General features: G+C 50.0%; 1 protein-coding gene across 1 annotated transcript in view; it reads right to left on the bottom strand.

The window, feature by feature from the left end:
• Positions 1–24,952, bottom strand: part of Map2k1 (mitogen-activated protein kinase kinase 1) — a 95,456-nt gene that overhangs the window by 9,401 nt on the left and 61,103 nt on the right. Inside the window, exons 4-6 of the mRNA XM_004662557.3 lie at positions 17,754–17,831; positions 17,579–17,630; positions 1,520–1,644 (exon numbers count right to left, since the gene is read on the bottom strand). Of these exons, the coding sequence (XP_004662614.1) occupies positions 1,520–1,644; positions 17,579–17,630; positions 17,754–17,831 (255 nt within the window). The remainder of the gene's footprint in view (positions 1–1,519; positions 1,645–17,578; positions 17,631–17,753; positions 17,832–24,952) is intronic.

Raw genomic sequence — 24,952 nt, 5'->3', positions numbered from 1 at the left:
CCCGACACCTAACACGCACCACACCCCAGCCTGACCCCGGGGAAAAGACTCCAATGCTAACTCGTGCGTGGGTGAGGGGACAGCCACACGCAACACTCTGGTGGCAGTAAGGGACAGTAAATTGGGCTCAGGAAGGAAGACTCCACAATCGGGCACTGGCTAAGCTACAGCTGACTTCAGCCCAGAACAAAGGGTGATGAGAACGGAGGTGATGACTCTATCACAGACTTTCGGGAGTAAGGCCACTAGATGTTAATCAGGAGGGGGTGGGGAGATGGCTCAGCAGTTAAGAGAACTTGCCTGCAAAGCCTAAGACCAGGGTTCAATTCCTCAGTACCCTCGTAACCCCAGATGCACAGCAAAGCCTAAGGACTGGGGCTCAGCTCCTTAGCACCCACATAACACCAGCTGCACAAGTGACGCAAGAGTGTGGAGTCCATTTGCAGTGGCCAGAGTCCCCGTTGTGCCCACCCCCCCCACTATGTCTCTCTTCTCTCCCTTGCAGATAAACACTATACATATTTTTATTTTATTTATTTGAGAGAGAGAGAAAGGATGTGCCAGGTGGTCAGCCGCTGTAAGTGAATTCCGACTCACGTGCCATCTCATCTTGTGCATCTGGCTTATGTGGGTCCTGGGGAATCGAACCTCGGTCCTTTGGCTTTGCAGGCAAGCACCTTAACCGCTAAGCCACCTCTCCAGCCCAAACAAACATTTAAGGGGGGGGGGGTGCTGAAGAGATGGCTCAGCAGTTAGAGCATTTCCCAGCAAAACTAAAGGACCCACGTTGGCTTCCCCGTTACGTTCATAAAGCCAGTTGCACAAGGTGGCACAGGTGTCTGGAGTTCATTTGAAGTAGCTGGAGGCCCTGGCGTACCCATTCTCCTCCGACCCCCCCCCCCCCGCTTCTTCCTCTTTAATATAAACAAACAATTTTTTAAAAAGGATGGGGCAGGGCTGGAGAGATGGCTTAGCGGTTAAGCGCTTGCCTGTGAAGCCTAAGGACCCTGATTCGAGGCTCAATTCCCCAGGACCCATGTTAGCCAGATGCACAGGGGGCGCAGGCATCTGGAATTCGTTTACAGAGGCTGGAAGCTCTGGCACGCCCATTCTCTCTCTCTCTGCCTCCTTCTCTCTGTCGCTCTCAAATAAATAAAAATTAAAAATTAAAAAAAGGTTGGGGCAGACAGTTAGCACTGGCAACAGTGGTATCAGGTGAGAAGGCGGGGCAATTGAGCTGTGGTCCTGTCTGAGCATCTTGGGTCTGAGGTTCTATACCCAGTCAGAGAGGCATCCAGAGGGTCAGTGGACTGTCAATCTCTTCCGAATAGAAGCCAAGCTTTATTACATACACTCTCTCCTCGTGAGCTGAGACCACTCCCACCTTCCAGAGAACACGCACCTCATCCCTCATTTCTCACGCCCACCCATTACCCAGCACAAGACGACAGCTCCACAGGGAAGGCAGCTGCCTGGCTCTCTCTAACCCTCTGAGGAGAAACGGAACTGCTGTTCATACCGACATGTAGGACCTTGTGCCCACGAAGGAGTTGGCCATGGAGTCAATCAGCTGACCGCTGACCCCAAAGTCACAGAGCTTGATCTCCCCGCGGGAGTTCACTAGGATATTGGAGGGCTTCACATCTGTGGGGAAGAGAAAGCAGGAAATTAAGGAACAGGAAGGCTGTGGAGGGAAAGGTTCAATGCTTTACTGACAGACAGAGCAGTCCCAAGGAGTCCCAGGCCGTCAGAGGCAGCCATGACTTGCAAGCTCTGGACACCAAGGCCATGTATGGCCCCTGCTCAGGGCTCCAGGAAGGGTGGGGGTGATGCAATGGCCAGCTGCTGGAGAAGCAGGACGGAAAGCCAGCGAGTGTGGACTTTGAGGTTGCAAACCTGGGCACATCGCCCACAGAAAGGAGTCAGTTATCCTGACCAGTCAAGATTTCAAGCAAGCACCTTCAGCCACTAAGCCATTTCTAGTCCCAACCAGTCAAGATTGCAGTATGGGGCTGGAGAGATGGCTTAGTGGTTAGTGCAAAGCCAAAGGACCAAGGTTCAATTCCCCAGGACTCATGAAAGCCACTGGCCTTCTGGATGTCTACAAGGTGGCACATATGTAAGGAGTTTATTTGCAGTGGCTGGAGGCCCTAGCGTGCCCATTCTCCACCCCCCGGCCCCACCGCTTTCACTCTCAAATAAATAAGATTTCAGTCTGTTACTTCAAGCACCCAAATGGCAAGATAGCAGTATCTATCTGGCTGGATCAGTATGTAGGCATACTAAAAGGGAACGGAGCAGAGGCACAAATTTCTTTCTTTTTTTTTTTTAAATATATTTTTATTTATTTACTTATTTGAGAGTGACAGACACAGAGAGAAAGAGGGAGAGAGAGAGAATGGGCGCGCCAGGGCTTCCAGCCTCTGCAAACGAACTCCAGACGCGTGCGCCCCCTTGTGCATCTGGCTAACGTGGGACCTGGGGAACCAAGCCTCGAACCGGGGTCCTTAGGCTTCACAGGCAGGCGCTTAACCGCTAAGCCATCTCTCCAGCCCAGAGGCACAAATTTCTATTCTCTCACTAAAGCCACTCACCCACCCTTTCCATCACAGGAGGACCCCCAGTACTTAGGGTAAGAGAACAGAAAGGCCTGAAAGAAGCCCCTAGGATTAAAACAGTGCCCGGCACCACGCCGCCCCCTTCACGCACTCATATGCCCACCTCGCTCCACACCTGTCTACTGTCACCCACACAGATGCTTCCCATGCATCCACTCCCTTGCCATCTCCCCTGTGAAGTGGACTGACCAAGGCATTACCCTCGACCCCGGGGTTAGGACATCGTAGCAGAGGGCTCAGCCAGAGCTTTGTGAGCGGGTATCAACAAACAAAGAGACCGTGCAAGCGCAGGCCACATCCAGGGACAAAATCCTCAGCCATGGCTGGGGAGATGGCGCAACAGGTAGCAGCACTTGCCATGAGCGCCCAGACCCATGTCAAAAGATGGGCATGACCATGCCACCTGCCGCCTTCACCCACGAAGAGCAGAGACCAGCGAGCCCCTGGGGTTTGGTGACAGAAAATCCTAAGTCATGACTTAATAAAGGTTTATTCTTATTTTTATTTATTTTTCACTGTTTGGTTTTGTGACGTAGCGTCTCACTCTACCCAAGCTGACCTGGAATTCACTCTAGTCTCTGGGTGGCCTTGAACTCACAGCAATCCTCCTACCTATGCCTCCCAAGTGCTGGGATTAGAGGTGTGAGCCACCATACCTGGCCAATACAGGTATTTTCACTAGCAGTAATGTGTATGCTATCATCTGGAATATCAGAGAAAATACAAAAACCACTCATAACTCCAACTTACCAGGGCCACTACTAACATTTCATTATTGTTCCCATAAATATTCTTCCAGATGAATGCATTTGTTCTTTTTTTGCAAGGTAGGATCTCACTCTAGCCCAGGCTGACCTGGAATTCACGATGTAGTCTCAGCGTGGCCTTGAACTCTCAGTGATCCTCCTACCTCGGCTTCCGAAATGCTGGGATGAGAAGTGTGAGCCACTGCACCTGGCAATCCATTCTTCTTTTGGAGGGAGACACAAGGTTTCTTTCACTTGCTATGTAGCCCAGGCTGGACATGAAATTGTGATCTTCCTGCTTCAGCTGCTGAGTACTGGGGTTGCAGGAATGCATCACCACATCCAACCCATTGATTTATTCTTAGATTCTAAAAATCTTCCCAAGGGAAAATTGGGGGCGGGGGGCGCCCTGTCAGTAATCCACTCCCCCGAGCCACCCTATGTCCCCCACATCGTTCGCAACGCCCCTCCTTCCCCACACCCCGGCAGGTCATGCACGGCCCTCAGAATCTGCCTCACCTTGGTCGACTTTGAGCCAGAGCCATACCTGGCACCCAGCAGGTGCTCCCCAACCCTGCATCTGGGATGACTGGCTCTAACTAAAGTCACTGTGTCCACAGGCGTACATACAGTGTGCGTCTGTGTGTGCACACAGAGCGGGCGGGGGGGTGGGAGGCGAAGACCCAGTCCTCTTTGTCACCCACGGCACTAGCTCGGGATACAGTCTGCCTCCTGTAAGGAGCACAAACCTCCCTGTGAGCCCACGTCCCACACAGGGTCCCCAAGGTACAGGTAGCAGGAGAAGCCTCAAAGGGCATCTGATTTCTTCCCTTCACAATGCCGACCAAAGGTCCAAGGCCTCAAGTCCAAGGACTTGTTCAAGGTCAAAGGGCAAAAGCCAAGTTACAAAGAGCCATCCCCAGACTGCCGTCCAGTACCCGCTGCCATAGCACTTAGTCTCTCACCTACTGGCTACTGAGCAGCTGCCTCCTGCAAGTACCCCCGTACGGGGACAGCTGGAAAAGCTGCCCAAGGCCCCACAGGCACACAGCTCACATTTCCGTAAGCACATAACATCAGGTCGTCTTGTGTGACGTGCAAAGAGGAGGCAGAAATCAGGTGAGAGCAGAGTGGGGTGCTGGGTGCTAGCAATGTGGGCAGAGCTGTGAGGAGCTCCAGCAAGAGCCTGGACAGATGGGAGGGAGGCCCATGGCCTTCTAGAGAGCCAGGAGTAGACAACTCAGGCAGGAGGTGAGGAACGGCCTCTTTTTAAGCCTTACGTTCCGACAGGCCCCCACACTCCTCAGCCGAGCAGAGTCCTGCAGCAGTTTGGGGGGCCCTCATCCTCGGCCCCACTGCCGCTCTCGGGAGGCAGGCCCCTGGAGGTCATATGCTCAGGACCCAGCCCATGATGCTACCTAAGGGGACCAATCTGGGAAGAGCGGGGCAGCACTCCAATATAAGCCCTCTTCCCCACACCTCCCACCATATGTCATGGCTTCTCGTCTGCACACTGTGGTCCCTCACCAGTCCCAGATGCTCCCATGGCCTATCCGCTGTGACCTGGGGCCAGAGAGCAGCACTGGCTAGAGAGGAGAGGCTTGCACTCGTCCTGGCCGCCAGCGCTCTACATGTGGCCTTGGGCGAGTAGCTCGGCTCCTCCGGTCAGGACAGCAGCGGTGGGGGTGCTCCTGCAGAGCCATGCAGCCGGCCACAGGAATACAACACAGGCTGCCCTGTCACCCCCATCTGCAGTGCCCAGGGGCAGCGCCCCACCCTCCACAGCCCTCCTCGGCTGGCTCTCCCCCAGCTGCAGCTGCTGTCACAGGGCTGGGCTGTCTCTAGCTGTCCTTGCATCTGATTTCTATTCACACAGCAAGCCAGCCTCCAGCCTCCGCACAGATCTTTCTTACATAACCCCGCTCTCCCGCACCCAGGCTCAGAGCTCGGCTTCCACTCCCAACACTCGCCCCGGGGAACAGCCCCGCCTGGGCGGCTGCGGCAGTCACTGGAGCTGGGAAGCGGGAAGCAGCAGAGTGGAGGGGGGGGGGAGGGAGAGAGGGAGAGATGCGGTTCCCCTCTCTGACCCCAGGCTCTCGGGAATGAGACACACTCAGTGCACAAGGTCCCGGGTGACTTAGAACCCAGCACACTGCATGACCACGCTCCAGTATGCGCCCCTGTGGGAGGAACGCTGCTCTTCAACCCTGCAAAAGGGCTGAGAGCCCCATACGAGCCGACTCTTCCCTGCAAGTAGAAGCTGGATTCCTCATCTCCACGGGCACCCAAACATTCCACAGTGGCTGGTCCCTGGACCCCCCCACGTTCAGGTCCCCAGGACCGTCCACCTCTACCCAGGGCTATCCTCGTCCCAGGACCACTGCTACTCCGAGCCTACTATAGCTCCTATTCGCCTTACAGCACAGCCCCAAGCCCCTTTTCCTGACTTCCCAGACCCTCTATTGTTACTTTTGTTGTTGTTTTTCAAGGGAGGGTCTCACTGTAGCCCAGGCTGACCTGGAATTCACTATGGAGTCTCAGGCTGGCCTTGAACTCACGGTGATCCTCCTACTTCTGCCTCCTGGGTGCTGGGAATAAGGGCGTGCAACACCACGCTGGCTCTGCTCTACAATTTCTCATATGTAGTGTCTGCACTGAACAACTAGTGAAAAGGCCCAGTCCCTGTCCTCAAGGCTGTGCCTACCAAGAGGAGCAGCTCACAGGCTGTGACCCTGAGAACACAGGCAGAACCACGGTTCTGTTCTCCCAGGCAGCTGGAATCGGTGCAACCCACCTACGGCAGGCTGCCCAGCTGACAAGGCCCGCCGGCAGATGAACCAGATGCAGGTGCCTTCCAGAGGATTTATTCTACGTGTGGTTCCTGCATTGTGCTCGGATGGGTAAGATTAAAAGAAGCCACATCCCCTAAGACAAGAAAGCACGAGCAAGGCATGAAGCAGAGGACAGGCACGGGGGAGGGAAGCTCAAGAGAATCAGAGAAGCAACAGGAGCAAGAGCCGGCAAAGAAGCAAGCAGAGTGACACACAGAAGCGACAGGCTCATCTGTGACAGAGGTGGGTCCAAAGGTGAGATGATCGTGGATCATTAAGCACTGACATTTATTCTCGAGGCAGATGTATTTTACTTTTTAGAATGCTAGGTTCAAACTTCAAGACTGCCACTACCAACTGAGAAATGCATCTGGTTCCAAAACAGATTTCTTTAAAAAATATCTTTATGTCAGGGAGAATGAATACCTCTGTGACTCTGGCTGCAGCAAATGGATTAGACACAGAGACCACTTCATGTGATTGGCTTTACATGGGTACCGAAGAACTGAACCCAGGCCATCAGACTTTGCAAGCACGTGCCTTTAACCACGGAGCCATCTCTCCAGCCCCAAAATACATTTTTTTTGTTGCTTTTCAAGGCAAGGTCTAACTCTAGCCTAGGCTGACCTGGAAGTCACTATGTAGTCTCAGGGTGGCCTCGAACTCACAGAGATCCTCCTACCTCTGCCTCCCGAGTGCTAGGATTAAAGGTATGTGCTACCACACACAGCTCTCCAAGTGATTTTTTTTTTAAATAAAAAGTTTTCATTTATTTATTTACAAGCAGAGAGAGATGGAGAGAAGACAGAAATACAGGGAATGAGTGTGCCAACAAACACCAGACACATGCTCCACGTTGTATATCTGGCTGTACATGGGTACTGGGAAACTGAACTCGGGTAATTAGGCTTTGTAGTCAAGTGCCTTAACTACTGAGCCATCTCTCCAGCTCATCAAATAAATATTTTTAAATATTTTTATTTATTTATAAGAGGGAATATGGGCACACCAGGACCTCCAGCCACTACAGACAAACTCCAGACACATGTACCACCATATGCATTTGGCTTACGTGAGTCCTGGGTCATTAGGCTTCTCAACCAAGCACCTTAATGAGCCTTAAATTTATTTATTTATTTTTTTTGGTTTTTCAAGGTAGGGTCTCACTCTGGAGCAGGCTGACCTGGAATTCACTATGTAGTCTCAGGGTGGCCTCAAACTCATGGTGATCCTCCTCCCTCTGCCTCCCAAGTGCTGGGATTAAAGGCGTGCACCACCACGCCCGGCAAGCCTTAAAATTTTTTTAAAGAAGTTTAAAAATTCTACAGAGGACAAAACCAAAGGGGAAGGAAGCTGACCCAGATATGTGTAGCTACTGCCTGCACAGCCATTCCTGATTACCACCGGCATTTAAGAGCTCATTAAGCAGCCACGATACTAAAACTCAGAAGGGCTGGAGAGATGTTTTAGCTTTCCTGCAAAGCCAAAGGACCCAAGTTTTATTTCCCAGCACCCACGTAAAGCCAGGTGGCGGTACATGTGTCTGGAGTTTGTTTGCAGTGGCTACCTGCCTTTCTCTCTCTCATAAATAAAATAAAATAAAATAAAAAATCTCAGAGAAGGGCTGTAGAGATTGCTCAGCAGTTAAAACACTTGGCCTGCAGAGCCTAATGACCCAGGTTCAATTCTCCAGGACCCACATAAAGCCAGATGCACTGGAGTTCCCCTGCAGTGGCTAGAGGCCCTGCCATGCCCATTCTCTCTCTTTCCCTCTCTCTGTTTGCAAATAAATTTAAAAAGTATTTAAAGCCAGGTGTGGTGGCACACGCCTTTAATCCCAGTGCTTGGGAGGCAGAGATAGGAGGATCACTATAGGCTTGAGGCCAGCCTGAGACTACATAGTGAATTCCAGGTCAGCCTGGGCTAGAATGAGACCCAACCTCAAAAACCAAACCAAAAAAAAAAAAAAAAAAAAGTACTTAAAAATTATAATGGATTTATAACAGACAGATTCAAGTTCACTGAGATGAACTTCCAGACCCGGCACGGTTATGGAGGAAGGGATATTTATAGCCACTTACAGCTTCAGGGGAAGTTCCATAAATGGCAGAAGAAGCTGGCCTGCCTTCACAGGTCCAAGCCCTGAGAGAAGCACAAGCCAAAAGCCACACAGCACAGCACAGCACACTTCAGGAACTCCAGCTAGGCATACTTTGCATATCTTTAGATTGAAATCTGAAACCCACCACACCTTAAGATCCACCCAGTAACACTGCCTCTAGCCAGGTGGCTACAGATGCAAACTACAAACTAATAAACCACTGAATATATTGGGGGACCATCTATTCAAACCACCACAAGGCTGGAGAGATGGCTTAGCACTTAAGGCGCTTGCCTGCAAAGCCAGAGGACCTCGGTGCACAAGGGGGCGCACACATCTGGAGTTCGTGTGCAGTGGCTGGAACTCTGGAGTGCCCATTCTCCCTCTCTCACTCTGCCTCATTCCCTATCTCAAATAAATAAATAGAAATAAAATATTTTTAAGAAAATAGAAGTCAAGTTGTAGATGAGGGAAATAGAAATAATAATTTAAAAAAAACACCTCAGAGAAATCTCAAAGCCGTTTCCCAGCCATTACCCGTAACTCTTTCCCCATCCAGACTTCTGTCTGTCAGCAGCGCTGAGAGCGAGGCTCAGGCGCCCTCCCTGCCCGGCAAAACGGCCTCAGCAGAGACCCTGCAGCATGGGTCGGTACATGGCCACCTGTGAACCAGAGCACTTCTCCTCCATCCTCGCAGGGGAAGTGTGAGGGAGCACGAGGAACCCAGTGCACAGGGGAAAACCCACACCCACACTGGCAGAGGCTGTGGCCGGGGCTGGGTTTGAACTCCAGGCTGCTGACGAGAGCCACTGCTGACCCAGACTGCGGAACTCCCACTGCAGGTGGCAGGGAGTCAATGGCCTGGCAGAGGCCATGAGCATTTCAGGAACTGGACCTGACTTGGGCAAGCTGAAATCCTAGAAATCCAGCACGGACAGAAATCCTCTCTGTGCTGGCTTAGCAGGTGCACCAGGCACTGCTGCTTCCGCAGTGCCAGTCCATTATCCCCCAGACACGGCTGACGGCTAACGGCAGGAGGCTGGCGAGCAGCAGGGGCTGGAGGTTGTTTCCAGCTCCTTCTGATCACGGCCGAGTTCAAACAGCAAGCAGAGCTGCAGAGGAGCAGCCCGCCAGTCCTAATGAGCAACTATTTTTATCCCCTCCGCTTTCACAACACTACAGCCAAGCCCAGCGACCTGCATATTAAGGTGTTCCCCTCCCCCAGGTAGGGTCTCATCTGGCCCAGGCTGACCTGGAATTCACCATGTAGTCTCAGGGTGGCCTCAAACTCACGGCGATCCTCCTACTCTGCCTCACAAGTGCTGGGATTAAAGGCGTGTGCCACCACGCCCGGCATCTTAAGGTTTCTCTCTCTCCTCTCCAAATGCTTTTGTGATCTTCTCTCCTGGGCACCTCTCTCCAGTTCACTGCTCACCCTCAACCAAGCCAAGACACACAAACCCTGCCCCCGACACAAGATGATGTTGCCTGAGCTCAGCCCTTGAGGCTGAGGAGACGGCTCAGCATGTAAAGCCCTTGTGTGCAAGCAGGGGAACCTGGGTTTCGATCCCCAGCGCCCACGGAAGAGTGTAATCCCAGTGTGGAGGAGACACACGGGAGGCACTCTGGGAGCTGCTGGCTAGTCGACCCAGTTTGCTTGCAATGGATTGAGGCCCTGGCATGCCCATCCTCTCTCTTTCTCTCAAATAAATAAATAAAACTAAGGTACAGAGTGATGCGGAAGACACCTGTCATCAGCCTCTGGCCTCCACATTCCTTATAGGAACACACATACACACACACACACACACACACACACACACACACACACACACACACGTTCAGGATTTGGTGTTGCTAATATATGCCATTCCAAGAAGCTGTCCACATTTAGAAAACAGAGTGTAGCAAAAAAGCCAGAGCAAAAGGTTCAGAGGGCTACACTTGGGGGGTGGGGGGTGGAAATAAGTGGAGGGGGAAAGGAAAGAAAGCAATAAGGGAAATGCTTGGGACCACAAATCTCTGTTCTCTCTTCTCTAATGCCTTATAATGACACTTGGCAGAGCAGATCCAGTCCAGACATGGAAACTGAGGTTCCACAAATGAAGTCTCTTGCCAAAGATCAGCAAGTAACCTTTCCATTAAAAGAACCCTGCACAAAGCATTGTGTTTGGGTAACCCTGGAAGAGGAGAGGACATGAGCGGGCTGCCATCAGTCCCAAAGCCAATCAACCCCCTGCTGACAGGAGCACATGCTGACTAATACACACACTCATCATATGCTATTCAATAAGGGAACTTGTCTAAAAACCTGTTGTGACCTGCTGCAAGATAATTTGCTCAGCAAGACGAGAGGAAGCAAACAGACAAAAGGAGATGGACCGAATGAAGATCTGTTCATATAAATGGAAAGTGGAGGACGATGTCTGGTGAGGTCACTGTGTGTGGGGGGGAGGGGGGACCCAGGCACCAGCGAAGTTGTGCATTACTGTTGGCCTACCTCAGAGCTCAGCACAGTCCACCAGAAATGTCCTAAGAGGTGAGAGGCCACTCATCAGTTCTTCCTATCCTGGCAGTGACAGGTCCCTAAAGGACCAGGCTTAGGACAGTGTGACGATTTAATGACACGTGCCGAGCCAATGGAATGGGCAGTGCTTTAGTGTAAACCTAAACAGAGAGTGCCCAGTAACCATAACCATGCAGCCAATGTTAAGCGGCCCACTCAACACCAATAGTGCTTCATCGATAATCTCAACCTTTTCTTGGCAGGTGAGAGAGAAGGCTGCCTGCCTTAGGGCAAATCCCAGACATTACAGTCCATTCACCCATCAACCTTTGACCTAACTTTTCCCATGACAGAGCCTGCTTCTCCCGCTTGTGTGAGGGCAGGCTACTCTTAGGAGCTTGGTGTTTTAAACTAGGCAGTTGTATCAGATCCCGAGGACCGCTCCAGAGATGAAGGGGAAGTGACAACGAGGAAGGTTAGACTCCGAATCAACAGCAGATCTGGAAAGAATTTTCCTTCAAGGGCCACTTGGCAAGCAGCAGTCCCCTGCAGCTTCAGCACTGGGCCACCTCCTTGTGTAGGCCTCCAGACCAGACAACACTCACGTCCAACAAGGAGCCTTAAAATGTCCAGATGGGAAAAAAAGTCCCATCACATTTCTCTCTAATTACCTTGGTACTTCCAAGCCTTATGCTTGATCCCAGCCCCCAAGGTGCTCCTGTGGGTCATGAGCTGATTTCTATCTTGCTTTGGGTAGTGGTTAATAAAATCTTCTCCTAGTGTGATCACCAGGTAAACCAGCTTTCATGGGGCCAAGGTCCTCTGTAAGTGAGGAGACTAGCAATCCTGGCCCAGGTTGAAATGAGGACCAGGTCATACCTTTCCAGGGTATAACCTATGTCACCGTACCCTTGCCCCCCCCAACCAAGGGCCATGAGCAAGTCTTCTTCCTGCCACTTCCATTTCCTGCCAGTACCTGACCTTTGCTCTCAAGAGAATGCCCAGAAAATCCTAGTCACCTTTCTCCCGTCTGTCCCCTCCTGTCCTTTTACTGCACTGCCATCCTAACTCTGACCCACATTCTGCCTCACTGGGCCATGCCAACCCCTCAGCCACAGCAGCCCAAACCCTTATCCTTACAGGACAGCCTGTGTGCTGGGACATGTCAGGGTAGATGCCACCCAGTACCACCACCATTCCTCAGCTTAATTCCTGACCCTCACCACAGGGGAGCCTCTGCTCGCACAGCTTGGGCAACTGCACCTTCCTGTGAGGGTGAGTCAGTGTTTGCAGGCTGCTTCTCTCTACCTGGAAACCCGCTCCGGTTACTGACACATGTGAGACTTTGATCTCTCAGCCAGCTCGCATGCCGACTCCGCCAAGACGCTTAGTGAGGGACAGCCACAGAAACACTCCCTCCTCGGTGAACTCTGTCTGCCTTTTGTGAGGAACTGAGAGACAGCCTCATCTGCAGCCATAATCCACCACTGTGGAGTAGGCAGGTGAGATGGCTCTAGAGAATGAGACTCACATTTCTAGCCGAGAGAGCAGCCCACTGGATTCCAGCTATAGCCAGCCCCTCCTTCTTTCCATCTGCAAGGCAAGGCAGTCTAGACAGGGGCGAGAGGAACCCCTGATCCCTGCAACCCGTCATCCCTTCAAGCTGTTGCCCACACGGCTACAGGATGAAGCTGTGGACAAATGAAGGACCACCAACCATGTGGATGGCATGGGCAGGCTCCTTTAGCTCAAGGAACAGCTGAAAAGTCTGGGTACACAGACAGGGACTGTGCCCAGGCAACAATCTTGCATAGAGCCTCAAAGCCAGGCATCTGGAGGAGGCTTTCTTCCAGGGAAACCTTGTAAGGTGCCAGGAAAGCCCTGGTGGGCGGGACAGTGCTTGCCTGATGTGGGTGGCAAAAGTCAGTCAAGTATACTGCAAACAGCTTATAAAACAAGACAGAAACAAAGGAGCAACCACCACCCATCGATGACATGCTTAATGAATGTCCCGGAGTTCAGAGGCTGAATTACATTCCTGGCATTTGCTAAGGACTCGCTGCGCAGGAGGCTGTTGCTGGGACGCCTGAGATGTCCTGGAGAATCTCAGTGCTCGCCAGGGCCCAGGCACAGAGCGCACTCCCATGACCCTCACGGCAGGCACACGTTTGCCTAGCACGACCCTAGACAAGCAAGACCTCTTCTGGAGGGCATGCCCCGCATGATGGCCCAAGAGATCAGCAGTTCCAAGGTAAGTCGTCACTGCTCACGAGGCCACCTAGTCTGACATTCACAGCAGCAAACAAGAGAGATTGTCTCAGCAAAGGTGGAAGGCAGCCCAGTATGACAGTGCACACCATTGATCCCAACACAGGAAAGGCTAAGTTAGAAGGAGCGCTGTGAGTTTGAGGCCAGCCCAAGATGCCAGCAGAGTGAGTTGCAGGTCAGCATGGGTTACAGTGAGATCCTACCTACTTCAAAAACTACTCACAACCTGAGACGCCAGAGTGAATTCCAGGTCAGCCTGAGCTAGAGTGAGACGCTACCTTGAAAAAATACATAAATAACAACAACAAAAAGGGTATAAAGGGCAAGAATCCTGAGGTTGTCTCTGATACACGCATACACACACACACACACACACACACACACACACACAGAGCGACATGCACACACATCTACATCATCATCATCATCATCATCCAATCCCAGGCTGGCTTTCTCAAATCAGGCTGTGAATGCAATCTGGACATGAAGATCTACGTCGCCTGACAGAAAGAAACAAGTGAAGGCATCCCTGAAAACCGCTCGTAGCAGGCACTGATCTCTGTTAGGAAGCCCAGGCCAAGGTGTGCACTCTGCACTGACCCAGCAAAGTGCCTCCTCAGGGTCCTGAGCCAACTACGGTCTTGCTGGCCTGGAGAGATGGTTTAATGGTTAAGGCACTTGCCTGCAAAGCCCAAGGACCCAGGTTTGATCCCCAGGACCCACGTAAACCAGATGCACAAGGTGGTACACGTATCTGAGGTTTGTTAGCAGTTGCTAGAGGCCCTGGTGTACCCATTTTCTCTTTCTGCCCCCCCTCCCCTGCTGAAATAGATAAATAAATAATTTTAAAAGTATTGTCTTGCTAATTCGAGCAGGTTGAGCTGGCAGGCTGGTAACGTGATCGTTCTCACTAGTGACGCACAGCTGCAAGCTGGCACCCTGCAACTCTTTTCGGTTTATTTCTCAAGGTAGGGTGCTCAGGCTGACCTAGAATTCACTCTATAGTCTCAGGGTGATCCTCCTACCTCTATCTCCTGGGACTAAAGGCGTGCTCCACCATGCCCGGCTTAATTTTGTTTTTTGAGGTAGAGTCTCACTCTAGCTCAGGCTGACCTGGAATTTACTACATAGTCTCAGGGTGGCCGTGAACTCACGGCAATTCTCCTACCTCAGCTCCCAAGTGCTGGGATAAAAGGTGTGTGCCACCACACCCAGCTAAACACCTACTTTTTGTTTGTTTTTCAAGGTACAGTCTTGCTCTAGCTTGGGGGGAGGTCTACTTTTAATTAATTTGCTTGTTCTCGCACCCATTCCTTCTCCCTCCTATTAATCTCTATTAACAAATTCCCTCCTTTTCAAATGCCAATACCAAATACCAAGTAGGTCTTGTGGGGGGAGGGGTCAATCTAGAGGCTCCATTTATCTTACCAGTGGTGAGTATACAACTGCACTGCTCCTGTGCCCTCACACGGAGGCTGGCCCAGGAATAGGTAACAACTCCCACCAGAGCTAAGCAGAGCCCACCGAAGGGTTAGGCACTGAGGTGGACTGGGGAAGAGTTGGGGAAGCTTTGTCAGGGATGGATGAGTGGATGACAGATTGACTCCAGCACTCTGGAGGAAGAGGCAGCCTAGACTACATGAGACCCTGTTTCAAAGAGCAAATGATTATAATAATGATGATGATGAAGGTAACAAATGAGGAAAATCAAGCCATGACCAGCCTCAAAGCTGTCGCTCACTTTTTTAAAAGATATTAAGCTGGGTGTGGTGATACATGCCTTTAATCCCAGCATTCGGAAGGCAGAGGTAGAATGATTGGCAAGAGTTCGAGGCCACCCTGAGAGAATACATAGTGAATTCCTCCAGGTTATCCTGACCTAGAGTGAGACAAAGAGGGAGAGAGAATGGGCACACCAAGGCCTCTAGCCAATGCAATCGAACTGCAGATGCATGTGCCACCATGTGCATCTGGCTTATATGGGACCTGGAGAATTGAACCTGGGTCCTTAGGCCTCATAGGCAAGCACCTTAACCACTAAGCCATCTCTCCAGCCCTGTTCATGTCTTTTCTACCTCATTTTCACCCCTCCTTCAGACCTTTTTCTTTTTCTTTTTTTTTTTGTTTTTTTTTGAGGTAGGGTCTCACTGTTGCCCAGGCTGACCTGGAATTCACTATGGAGTCTCAGGGTGGCCTCGAACTCACAATCCTCCCACCTCTGCCTCCCGAGTGCTGGGATTAAAGGCGTGCGCCACCACGCCCGGCTCCTTCAGACCTTTTGATGACTCAAGCCAACTCATTCCCTTTTTGATTAAATAATCTTGAGTCTGACACAACCAAAGAATTCTGACTAATAAATGATGCCACATCAGATTCTCTTCGCAAGTTGGCAAGGTAATGAATGATTCAGGCAGTAAAACTGACACTGGCTACTTCTACCATGCAGCAGTAGTTACAGAGAAGTCTCTTTCCTCACGAAGACACGGCTCACTATGAGCCATCTTATGGCCTCCGTACTGACTCATCCAGCACATTGCACTTGGCAGGCATTCTCTAAATATTTTACAAATATGAATTACTTGTCTTGGGTGGAGGACGAGGCTGTGAAGAGAGGGTTATTAACATGGAGGAGCACCAGACGTCGCTGGAGATGCCAGACAACGCTTACCCTTCCCGCAGGGCACAGACCTCACGCCCTGCACAGGGTCAACAGGCCACAAACCACATGTATCAAGAAGAGCCACACAGACCTTCCCTTCCTCGGACATTCGGGAGATAGAATACAGTGTCCCGTACAAAGCACGTCGCTGGGTAAGGAATCCAGAAAGGCAAGCCAGGGCGTCAGTGCTGTGACACCAGCTGAGCTTGTCCTGCCTAGGACTGGTCCTGCTCCTTAAGGACAAAGACAAGACATGGACACGAGGCTCAGAACCCGCTTAGTTCTAGAGTCCCATTCGATGTGGGCACGTGGACAACAAGAGAGCTGGCCAGCTGGGCTCCCAAGGCTAGGCACCTCACAAGGACCAGGACGTACTTGTCCAGCACACGTTACCTGCTACCCAGCTAGAAAAACTGCCTTGAATGCTAGCTGGAGGCAGCTGGTTGCCCCCAACACCACGATTATACTTCCAGTACAAAGGAATTGGAAATGCAAGTATGCCTAGCTTCACCTAACATATTCCTGAAGAGCGAAGTTCCTGGGTACAGGGACATGGCTCAGTGGCAGAGCGCTTGCCTAGCATAGGTAGACACATGGGTTTGATCCCTAGGACTAAAGAGGGGGGAAGGGGGGGACTGTCTCTGACAAGAAAGGTTTAAACCAAATTGCTACAATTTTCTTGCTTACATGGGTTATATTTTTATTTATTTATTTGCAAGCACAGAGAGACAGCACTTGGGAGGCAGAGGTAGAAGGATCACCATGAGTTCGAGGCCACCTGAGACTAGTGAATGGGCCAGAGTGAGACCCTACCTCAAAAAAAAAAAAAAAAAAAAAGTCTTACAGGGCTGGAGAGATGTCTTAGCAGTTAAGACATTTGCCTAAAAAGCCAAAGGACCTCAGTTCAATTCCCCAGGACCCATGTAAGCCAGATGCACAAGGTGGCACATCTGTCTGGAGTTCATTTGCAGTGGCTAGAGGCTTTGGCACACTCTCTATCTGCCTTTCTCTCTTTCTCTCTTTCTCTCTTTCTCTCTTTCTCTCTCCCTCCCTCCCTCCCTCCCTCCCTCCCTCCCTCCCTCCCTCCCTCCCTCTCTCTCTCTCTCTCTCCCTCCCTCTCCCTCTGTGTGTGTGTGTGTGTGTGTGTGTCTGTCTGCCTCTTTCCCTTTCTTACTCTCTCAATTAAATAAATAAAATTAAAAAAAAATAAAAAGCCGGGTGTGGTGGTACACACCTTTATTCCCAGCACTTGGGAGGCAGAAGTAGGAGGATCGTCATGAGTTCGAGGCCAGCCTGAGATTACATAGTGAATTCCAGGTCAGCCTGAGCTACAGTGAGATCCTACCTCAAAAAGAAAAAAAAAAAAAAAAAAGTAAGAAGAAAAAAAGCTGGGTGTGGTGGTGGGAGCAAATTACAGGAGGCAGAGGTAGGAGGATCACTGTGAGTTCAAGGCCATTCTGAGACTACATAGTGAATTCCAAGTCAGCCTGGGCTACAGTGAGACCCTACCTGGGAAAGAAAACAAACAAACAAAACAGTCCTAGGTGTTTAGGAACTGGGGTATGTTGCCAGCTCCTGCAACTGGAAACTCCGTGAAACTGTGATCACTAAAGAAGGCAAGGCTCTCTGTGGCCTATCAGAGTGGGTCTACACCCCTGGCAAAGAGGCTCTGCGGCCACACAGACTGCTGACTACACAGTAACAAAGTACTGCTTTCAACTGTGAAGTCTGGAGGTAGTTTGTTACATCACAAGAGGTTTCCTGCAAATGTCAACAAACATGAGCAAAATGTTTTCCCTCAAGGAAAACACACTCACACATGAAGTAACACCTAGAAAATTCTTCTCACCTCTGTGCATAATCTTGTGCTTCTCCCTCAGGTACGTCAGGCCTTTGATCACCTGGAGGACAGGGGTATAAAGATGGGAAAGAGCTGTCACTAACACATACCCTTATCTACTTCCTACCAACACATTAATTTATCCATGAGAAAACGTGGAAGTAAGACTTCACAATATACTTACAGCAATGCTAACTTTCCCTAAAATTTGCTCAGGAATTCTCCCGGCTTTCTTCAAGACTTGATCCAAGGAGCCACCATCCTAGGAAGAAGAACATCAGGCCATTTAGTACCGGCGCTTCCCGTGCTCATTTCGGGTGCTACGCTTCGGGAAGAAAGTGAAGCTGTGGGCTGAGGGGATGGCCTGGCAGGTCGCTGCTCCTGCTGCAGAAGCACGGGGACCTGAGCTCAGCCCCCGACACTCAAGTGCAAAGCCAGGTGTGGCCACACAAGCCTGGAACCCCAGCAAAGAAGAGGGCAGAGAGCAGAGACTACTGAGGCTCACTGGCCAGCCAGTCTACGCGAAGCGTGGTGAGCTCCAGGTTCAGTGAGAGACTCTGTCTCAGGAGAGCAAGGCAAAGGAACAACAGAAGACATATGACATCTTCTGGCATCCACACACGTGACCATTAGGTGCACCTATCTGTGCACACACATGCACACATCACACAACGTTATCACACATTCTACACATGTGCACCAAAAAAAGAAGAAACAGGGCTAGAGAGATGGTTCAGTGGTAAAAGGCGCTTGGCCTGCAAAGCCTTCTGGCCCGGGGTTTGATTCCCCAGCACCCATGTAAAGCCAGATGCACAAAGTGGTGCATGTATCTGGAGTTCATTTGCAGTGGCAGGAGGCCCTGAAGTGCCCATTCATAGTCTCTCTCTCTCTCTCTCTCTCTTTTCAAATAAATAATAAAAAAAAATTTTTAGGGCTAGAGAAGTGGCTTAATGGTTAAGGAGCTTGCCTGTGAAGCTTAAGGACTCAGGTTTGATTCCCCAGTACTTACATAAGCCAGATACACACGATGACGCATGAGTCTGGAGTTTGTCTGCAGTGGCTAGAGGCTCTGGCATGCCCATTCTCTCTCTCCCTATCTGCTTTTTTCTCCGTGTGTGTCAAATAGGTAAATAAATAAAAAGAAAAGAAAATGGATCTTGGGGCTGGGGAGATTGCTCAGTAGTTAAAAGTGCTTGCTCCACAGGAATCTAAGAACTGAAGGTGGGTTATGCCAGCACAGTCTGCTGTAACAGTGGCAATCGTATCAACAATCCCAGCACACCAGGGCAACGTGAAGGAGTCAGGAGAATCCGAAAGCTCCCCGCCAGCTAGTCTGGCCTTCCCAGCGGCCAACAAGAGAGACCTTGAGTCAGGCAAGGACCAGCCCTCACGGCTGTCCTTCGACCTCCACAAATGCACCACGGCGCAGGCACACCAAAGTGACCAAGTGAAAAAACAAAAAATAATCGCACACCATCACGTGCAGCAAACCTTTCGAACAGGTAAAAGAAAAGCACCCTGTGGTTTGCTCTACGTATCAAAGCACTGAGGCTGGTACCAATTAACAAACATGTCAGCTCCTTAAACACACCACTAACACATAATGAGGAAAAAGTCTTGCTTTACGGGCTGACGGCTCAGGGTGGTAGTCACCATGTGGTCCTACCAACAACACATCGAAAGATGAATCCCAACCTTCCCGCTCAGAGGACCCTGAACAGGTTACTCAAGTCATAAAATGATGGAAATAATTACAAGGCTATAATAATAACCACAGAGCTAATTATAGGGGTTAACACAACTAACACATGAGGTACTTACAACGGTTAGCATAAAAAAAAAAAACCCACTCAATAAATGTTAGCTGTTTTCTCTCTACTATTTAAGCTGGCAGGCATCAGGTATTATCCTAAACCACTGAAACACGTTGTGGAAGGCAACCATTCATTCTGCAAATCCTACAAACTGCCAAGGACCATTTTGTTGTTGCTGCTGTTTTTATTTATTTCTTTATTTTTGGTTTTCTGAGGTAGAGTCTCACTCTAGTCCAGGCTGACCTGGAATTCACTATATAGTCTCAGGGTGGCCTTGAACTCATGGCAATCCTCCTACCTCTGCCTCCTGAGTGCTGGGATTAAAGGAATGCACTACCACACCCAACAAAGGACCATTTTTTAAAACATTTTAAAATTAATTAATTAATTTGCAAGCAGAAGAGAGAGAGAAGAGAGACAGAGAGTGAGAGAAAGAGAATGGCCCAGCCACTGCAAACAAACTCCAGACATTTGCAGCAACTTGTGCATCCTTAGGCTTTGCAGGCAAGCATCTTAACCTCTAAGCCATCTCTCCAGCCCCCAAGGACCATTTTAGATTAGTCTCTCTCAATTACGTAAGTAAATAAATAAATAAATAATTTAAGCAAAGAGCAAGATCTTCTCTCAACAAAATCATTAACTACTATAATAAAACCAGAACTGTAGAAGAGAAGTATTATATACATGTCAAAGAAAATATTCTGATTGAGCTTAGAAAACAGCATTTGAGCTGAAATCTTTTCTGGAGTGTAAGTACTGTTTCTGGCAAGGGGCAGATTAAGGGAACAGAACAGGCTATTTCAACAAGACTGGACACCAACAAGCATTTGGCCATCTAGTGCCCCTGGGATGACATGGAGTTCATTTCACTGTGGGTCCATGAAGAGATGCAGGGACAGGGCTGGAGGGATGGCTTAACAGTTAAGGTACTTGCCTGAAAAGCAAAAGGACCCAGGTTCAATTCCCCAAGACCTACATAAGACAGCTGCACAAGGTGGCACATGCATCTGAAGTTTGTTTGCAGTGGCTAGTGGCTCTGGTGTGCCCATTCTCTTTCTCTCTCCCTCTTTCTCTATATCTCTTTTTCTCAAATAAATCAATAAAATAAAAATTAAAAAAGGGAGAGAGAGAAAGATGTAGGGACAGACAGGGCTAGACACTCCATCTAGAAAATCAAGGCTTGACTTTATCAAGGCTGAAGTGATGAGGTCTACCCCTGGGGTTTTAAGATCAGACTCACAATACTGTGTGTGTGAGAGAGAGAGAAGGGGGGAGAAGGAAGGGTATACCTCAGTGTGTAGTGCGTGTTTCCCTAGCAACCCCCCCCCCAAAAAAAAGATATTAAAAAGTAAGAGGGCTGTGTGTGGTGGTGGCACACGCCTTTAATCCCAGCACTCAGGAGGCAGAGGTAGGAGAATCACCATGAGTTTGAGGACCCCCTGAAAATACATAGTGAATTCCAGGTCAGCCTGAGATAGAGTGAGACCCTTCCCCCCACCCCCAAAAAAAAGAGGGCTAGAGAGATGGCTTAGCAGTTAAGGCACTTGCCTGCAAAGCCTAAGGACCCAGTTTCAATTCCCCAGGACCCATGTAAGTCAGATGCACATGATGGCACATGAAATCTGGAGTTCATTTGCAGCAGCTAGAGGCCCTGCCATATCCATCCTCTCTCTCTCTCAAATAAATGAATAAAAATATATTAAAAAAAAAATAAATTGGGCATGGTGGCACACACCTTTAATCCCAGTATGTGAGTGGCAGAGTTAGGAAGATTGCCGTGAGTGTGAGGTCACCCTGAGACTACAAAGGGAATTCCAGGTCAGCCTGGGCTACAGCGAGACCCTACTAGGGGGAGGGGGAACATTGGCTCATTGGCTTTCTTCACTAACCCTCCTGAGCTCCAGGCCAAGCTAAAGGGAGAACAATGGACTCAAGACGAGGTAAGGGTACAAGCTAATCAGGATTACCCAATACTGCCTGCAAGTAACCCTACAGCCTCCCAGCTCGGCTTCCCGCTGCCAAGAACTCGCCTTCACTGACTACAGCTGCTGACACGGTGCGTATTTTTAGAAGCCAATTATTAACTAAGTGAATGGTACTTTTGTGATGGCTTTCTGTAGAAGAGATAAGTGCTTTATGAGAATAATAGCTCAGAAGCTTTTACTCCTGCCTGAGAACCATCAAGCCCAGGCCCCCACCCGTGGTTGCTCAGCTACGGCTGGAGCAGGCATCTGTTCTCCCGCAGACAGGCGAGGCTGCTGTGGGCAGGGAGCGTCACTCCCCGGATGTCCCCAGTCACACCGGGCGTGCAGGTACAGGTACCTCTAGGACAGGTGAGCCTCTTCTGAGTGCTTCAGAAGATGGACAGTGAGTATTGATGTTGACTTTCAAATGAACCCCAAAACTGGTAAGAGCCAGGGAGATGATGGCTCAGTGGGTAAAGTGTCTGCAGCACAAGCACTCGGGAGGCAGAGGTAGGAGGATCGCTGTGAATTCGAGGCCAGTCTGAGACTACATAGTGAGTTCCAGGTCGGCCTGGGCCAGAGGGAGACCCTACTTTGAGAAAACTGTTGGAAGTGCATGTTAATGACACGAAGCATCATGCAAAATCTACAAAAACTCTGTACATAACGTCACTTTGCAAATGTTTAAGCAGAGGCTGAAGAGAAACTCAAGAGCAGTACAGCCAGCAGCCAGCATCCCAGCAGGCACGGCCACAGGAGGCCTGCTCACGGAGCAAGGAAAGGGAGAGAGGATTCAGGCTACAGCACAAAGCTGTTCAGACTCTCAAGACTGCCCGGTCTTCAGGCCATAACTGCTTTCTACACAGTCTGTCTAGAGCTGCTGGCAGCTCTGAGCCACTCCACCAGTACAAAAAAAATGTTTGAGGGCTGAGGCTCAATGGTACAGCACTGACCCTAGCGTGCACAAGCCCTGTGCTGTATGCATCCGTTTGAGAGAGATAAATAGGGAGAGAGGGGGAGAGAGAGAGAGAGGGAGAAAGGGAGGGAGGGAGGGAGAAAGGGAGAGAGGGAGAGAGGGGGAGAGAGAGAGAGAGGGAGAAAGGGAGGGAGGGAGAGAGGGAGAGAGGGGGAGAGAGAGAGAGAGGCAGAAAGGGAGGGAGAAAGGGAGGGAGGGAGGGAGGGAGGGAAGGAAGAGAGAGAGAGAAAGGGCACGCCAGGGCCTCTAGCCACTACAAACGAACTCCAGATGCATGTGCTACTTTGTGCATTTGGCTTTATGTGGGTATTGGAGAACTGACCCAGTGTTCTTAGTTGTTTTTGTTTTCTTCCTTTTTTGTCTTTTCATTTTTCAAGGTAGGGTCTTGCTCTAGTCCAGACTGACCTGGAATTCACTATGTAGTCTCAGGGTGGCCTTGAACTCACAGTGATTCTCCTACCTCTGCCTCCCGAGTGTTGGGATTAAAGGCGTGCGCCACCACGCCCCATGGGTTCTTAGGTTTTACAGGCAAGGCGTAACTGCTGACCCACCTGTCCAGCCCTAAGTTAGTTAGTTGGTGTATTAGTTCTGGTTGCCCTGTGAGCCTATGCGTACTCAGGCACTCAAGGACAGAGGGCCCTGGGGCTGGCTCCACGGCTCAACTCCCTACAAGCCCCAGGCCTTCCAGGCCTTCCCCTAACCTAGCCAACCTCATGCAATCAGACAGCACACAATACCTAATGGGTTCTAGGCACGGTGCTTGGCCCTCAAAAGAATTCACCCTTCCACCTCCTGACAGTTTTTCAGATTCACACTCCCTAGTACCAGAAGAATCTTCTACTCTGGGGACTCACTATTCCCAAAGATCCAAATCCATGGGAAGAAAAAAAGGGTCTGCCATATCCAGAGTCCAAGGGTAGAAAGAAATCAGCAAGGGAACAAAGGAGGCAACCACTATTTGTAAATCCAGAGTAAAAAAGGAAGGGTTCCTGGGCTGGAGAGATGGTTTAGCAGTTAAGGCGCTTGCCTGCAAAGCCAAAGGACCTCGGTTTGACTCCCCAGGACCCATGTAAGCCAGATGCACAAGAGGGTGCATGCATCTGGAGTTCGTTTCCAGTGGCTGGAGGCCCTGGCACATGCTCTCTCTCTCCCAAATAAATAAATAAAAATAATTTTTTTTTTTTTTAAAAGGAAGAGTTCCAGAATCATTGAAATAACCAGTCTAATATGGTGGGCAGTCTACAATCCCAGAACTTGGGAGGTTGAATCAGTAGAGCCACTAATTAGAAGGCAGCCTAAGCTACACAGCAAGATCTTGTCTTTAAGAAAAAAAGGAGGAGGGCTGGAGAGATGGCTTAGCGGCCTGCGAAGCCTAAGGATCCAGATTTGATTCTCCAGGCCTCACATAAGCCAGATGCACAAGGTGGCACATGCGTCTGAAGCTCATTTGCTGTGGCTAGAGGCCCTGATGCACCCATTCTCTCTCCCTCCCACTCTCCCTGTCTCAAATAAAAATAAATTAAAAAAAAAAAAAACTTAAAGGGGAGAAGGGCTGGAGAGATGGCTTAGCAGTTAAGGCGCTTGCCTGCAAAGCCTAAGAACCCATGTTTGACTCTTCAGATCCCACGTAAGCCAGACACACAAGCTGACCACAAGCACACAAGGTTGCACATGCGCACAAGGTGGTGCCCACATCTGGAGTTTGATTACAGTGGCTAGAGGCCCTGGTGCGCCAGTTCTCTCTCTCTCTCTTTTTTTGCTCTCCCTTTCTTGCATTAAAAAAAAAAAAAAAAAGGCCAGGCTGGGTGTGGCGGTGCACGCCTTTAATCCCAGCACTCCAGAGGCAGAGGTAGGAGGATCGCTGTGAGTTCAAGGCCACACTGAGACTACATAGCCTAGGCTAGAGTGAGACCCTACCTCAAAACACACACCAAACAAACAGCAGAACAATGAACCTATGTTAGTCAACTAATGTAATTGTGACTGGATACAAGAGCCCCAAACCACACAAGTGGGGGTCCTTAGAGAAGACTTCACCATCTAATCATGTCCTGTGCTGAGAAGACACAAAAATCCCAGAGTGCACCACCTGCACAGTGCAGTGGGGAAGAGCAGGAAACTTTAAGAAAGCTGCCACTTACTGGTTCTGTGACGTAAAGTAATTATAAAATCTCTCAGGGGGCTGGAGGGATAGCTTAGCAGTTAAGGCGCTTGCCTACAGTCAAAAGACCCAGGTTTGATTCCCCAGGACCCACGTAAGCAAGATGCACAAGATGGCACATGCCTCTGGAGTTAGTTTGCAGTGGCTGAAGGCCCTGACATGTCTATTCTCTCTATATATCTATTTCTCTCTTTCCCTCTCTCTCAAATAAATGAAAATTTTAAAAAAATTAAAAAATCTCTCAGGGCTAGTCTCACTGATCCAGCTGCAGGGGAGGGGATAATAATTCATCTGAGATGAGGGTGACCGGATTAATAACTTATATAATGTGGGGAAAAAAAAAGTCCTGGCAGGTGGTGGAAGATCTGAAAACTGGTTGTTATTAAAACCAGTCATACCACCACCCACCTTCTGTGATGTTAGCAAAACTGAAGAGGAATGTACGCTCCTCTGGCTCTGCTTGTTTCT

The sequence above is a fragment of the Jaculus jaculus genome, chromosome 10 (assembly GCF_020740685.1).
Source record: "Jaculus jaculus isolate mJacJac1 chromosome 10, mJacJac1.mat.Y.cur, whole genome shotgun sequence".
NCBI classification, from domain to species: domain Eukaryota; kingdom Metazoa; phylum Chordata; class Mammalia; order Rodentia; family Dipodidae; genus Jaculus; species Jaculus jaculus.
Note: the sequence above shows the minus strand (reverse complement) of the source record. Positions and strands in the feature narration are given on the sequence as shown.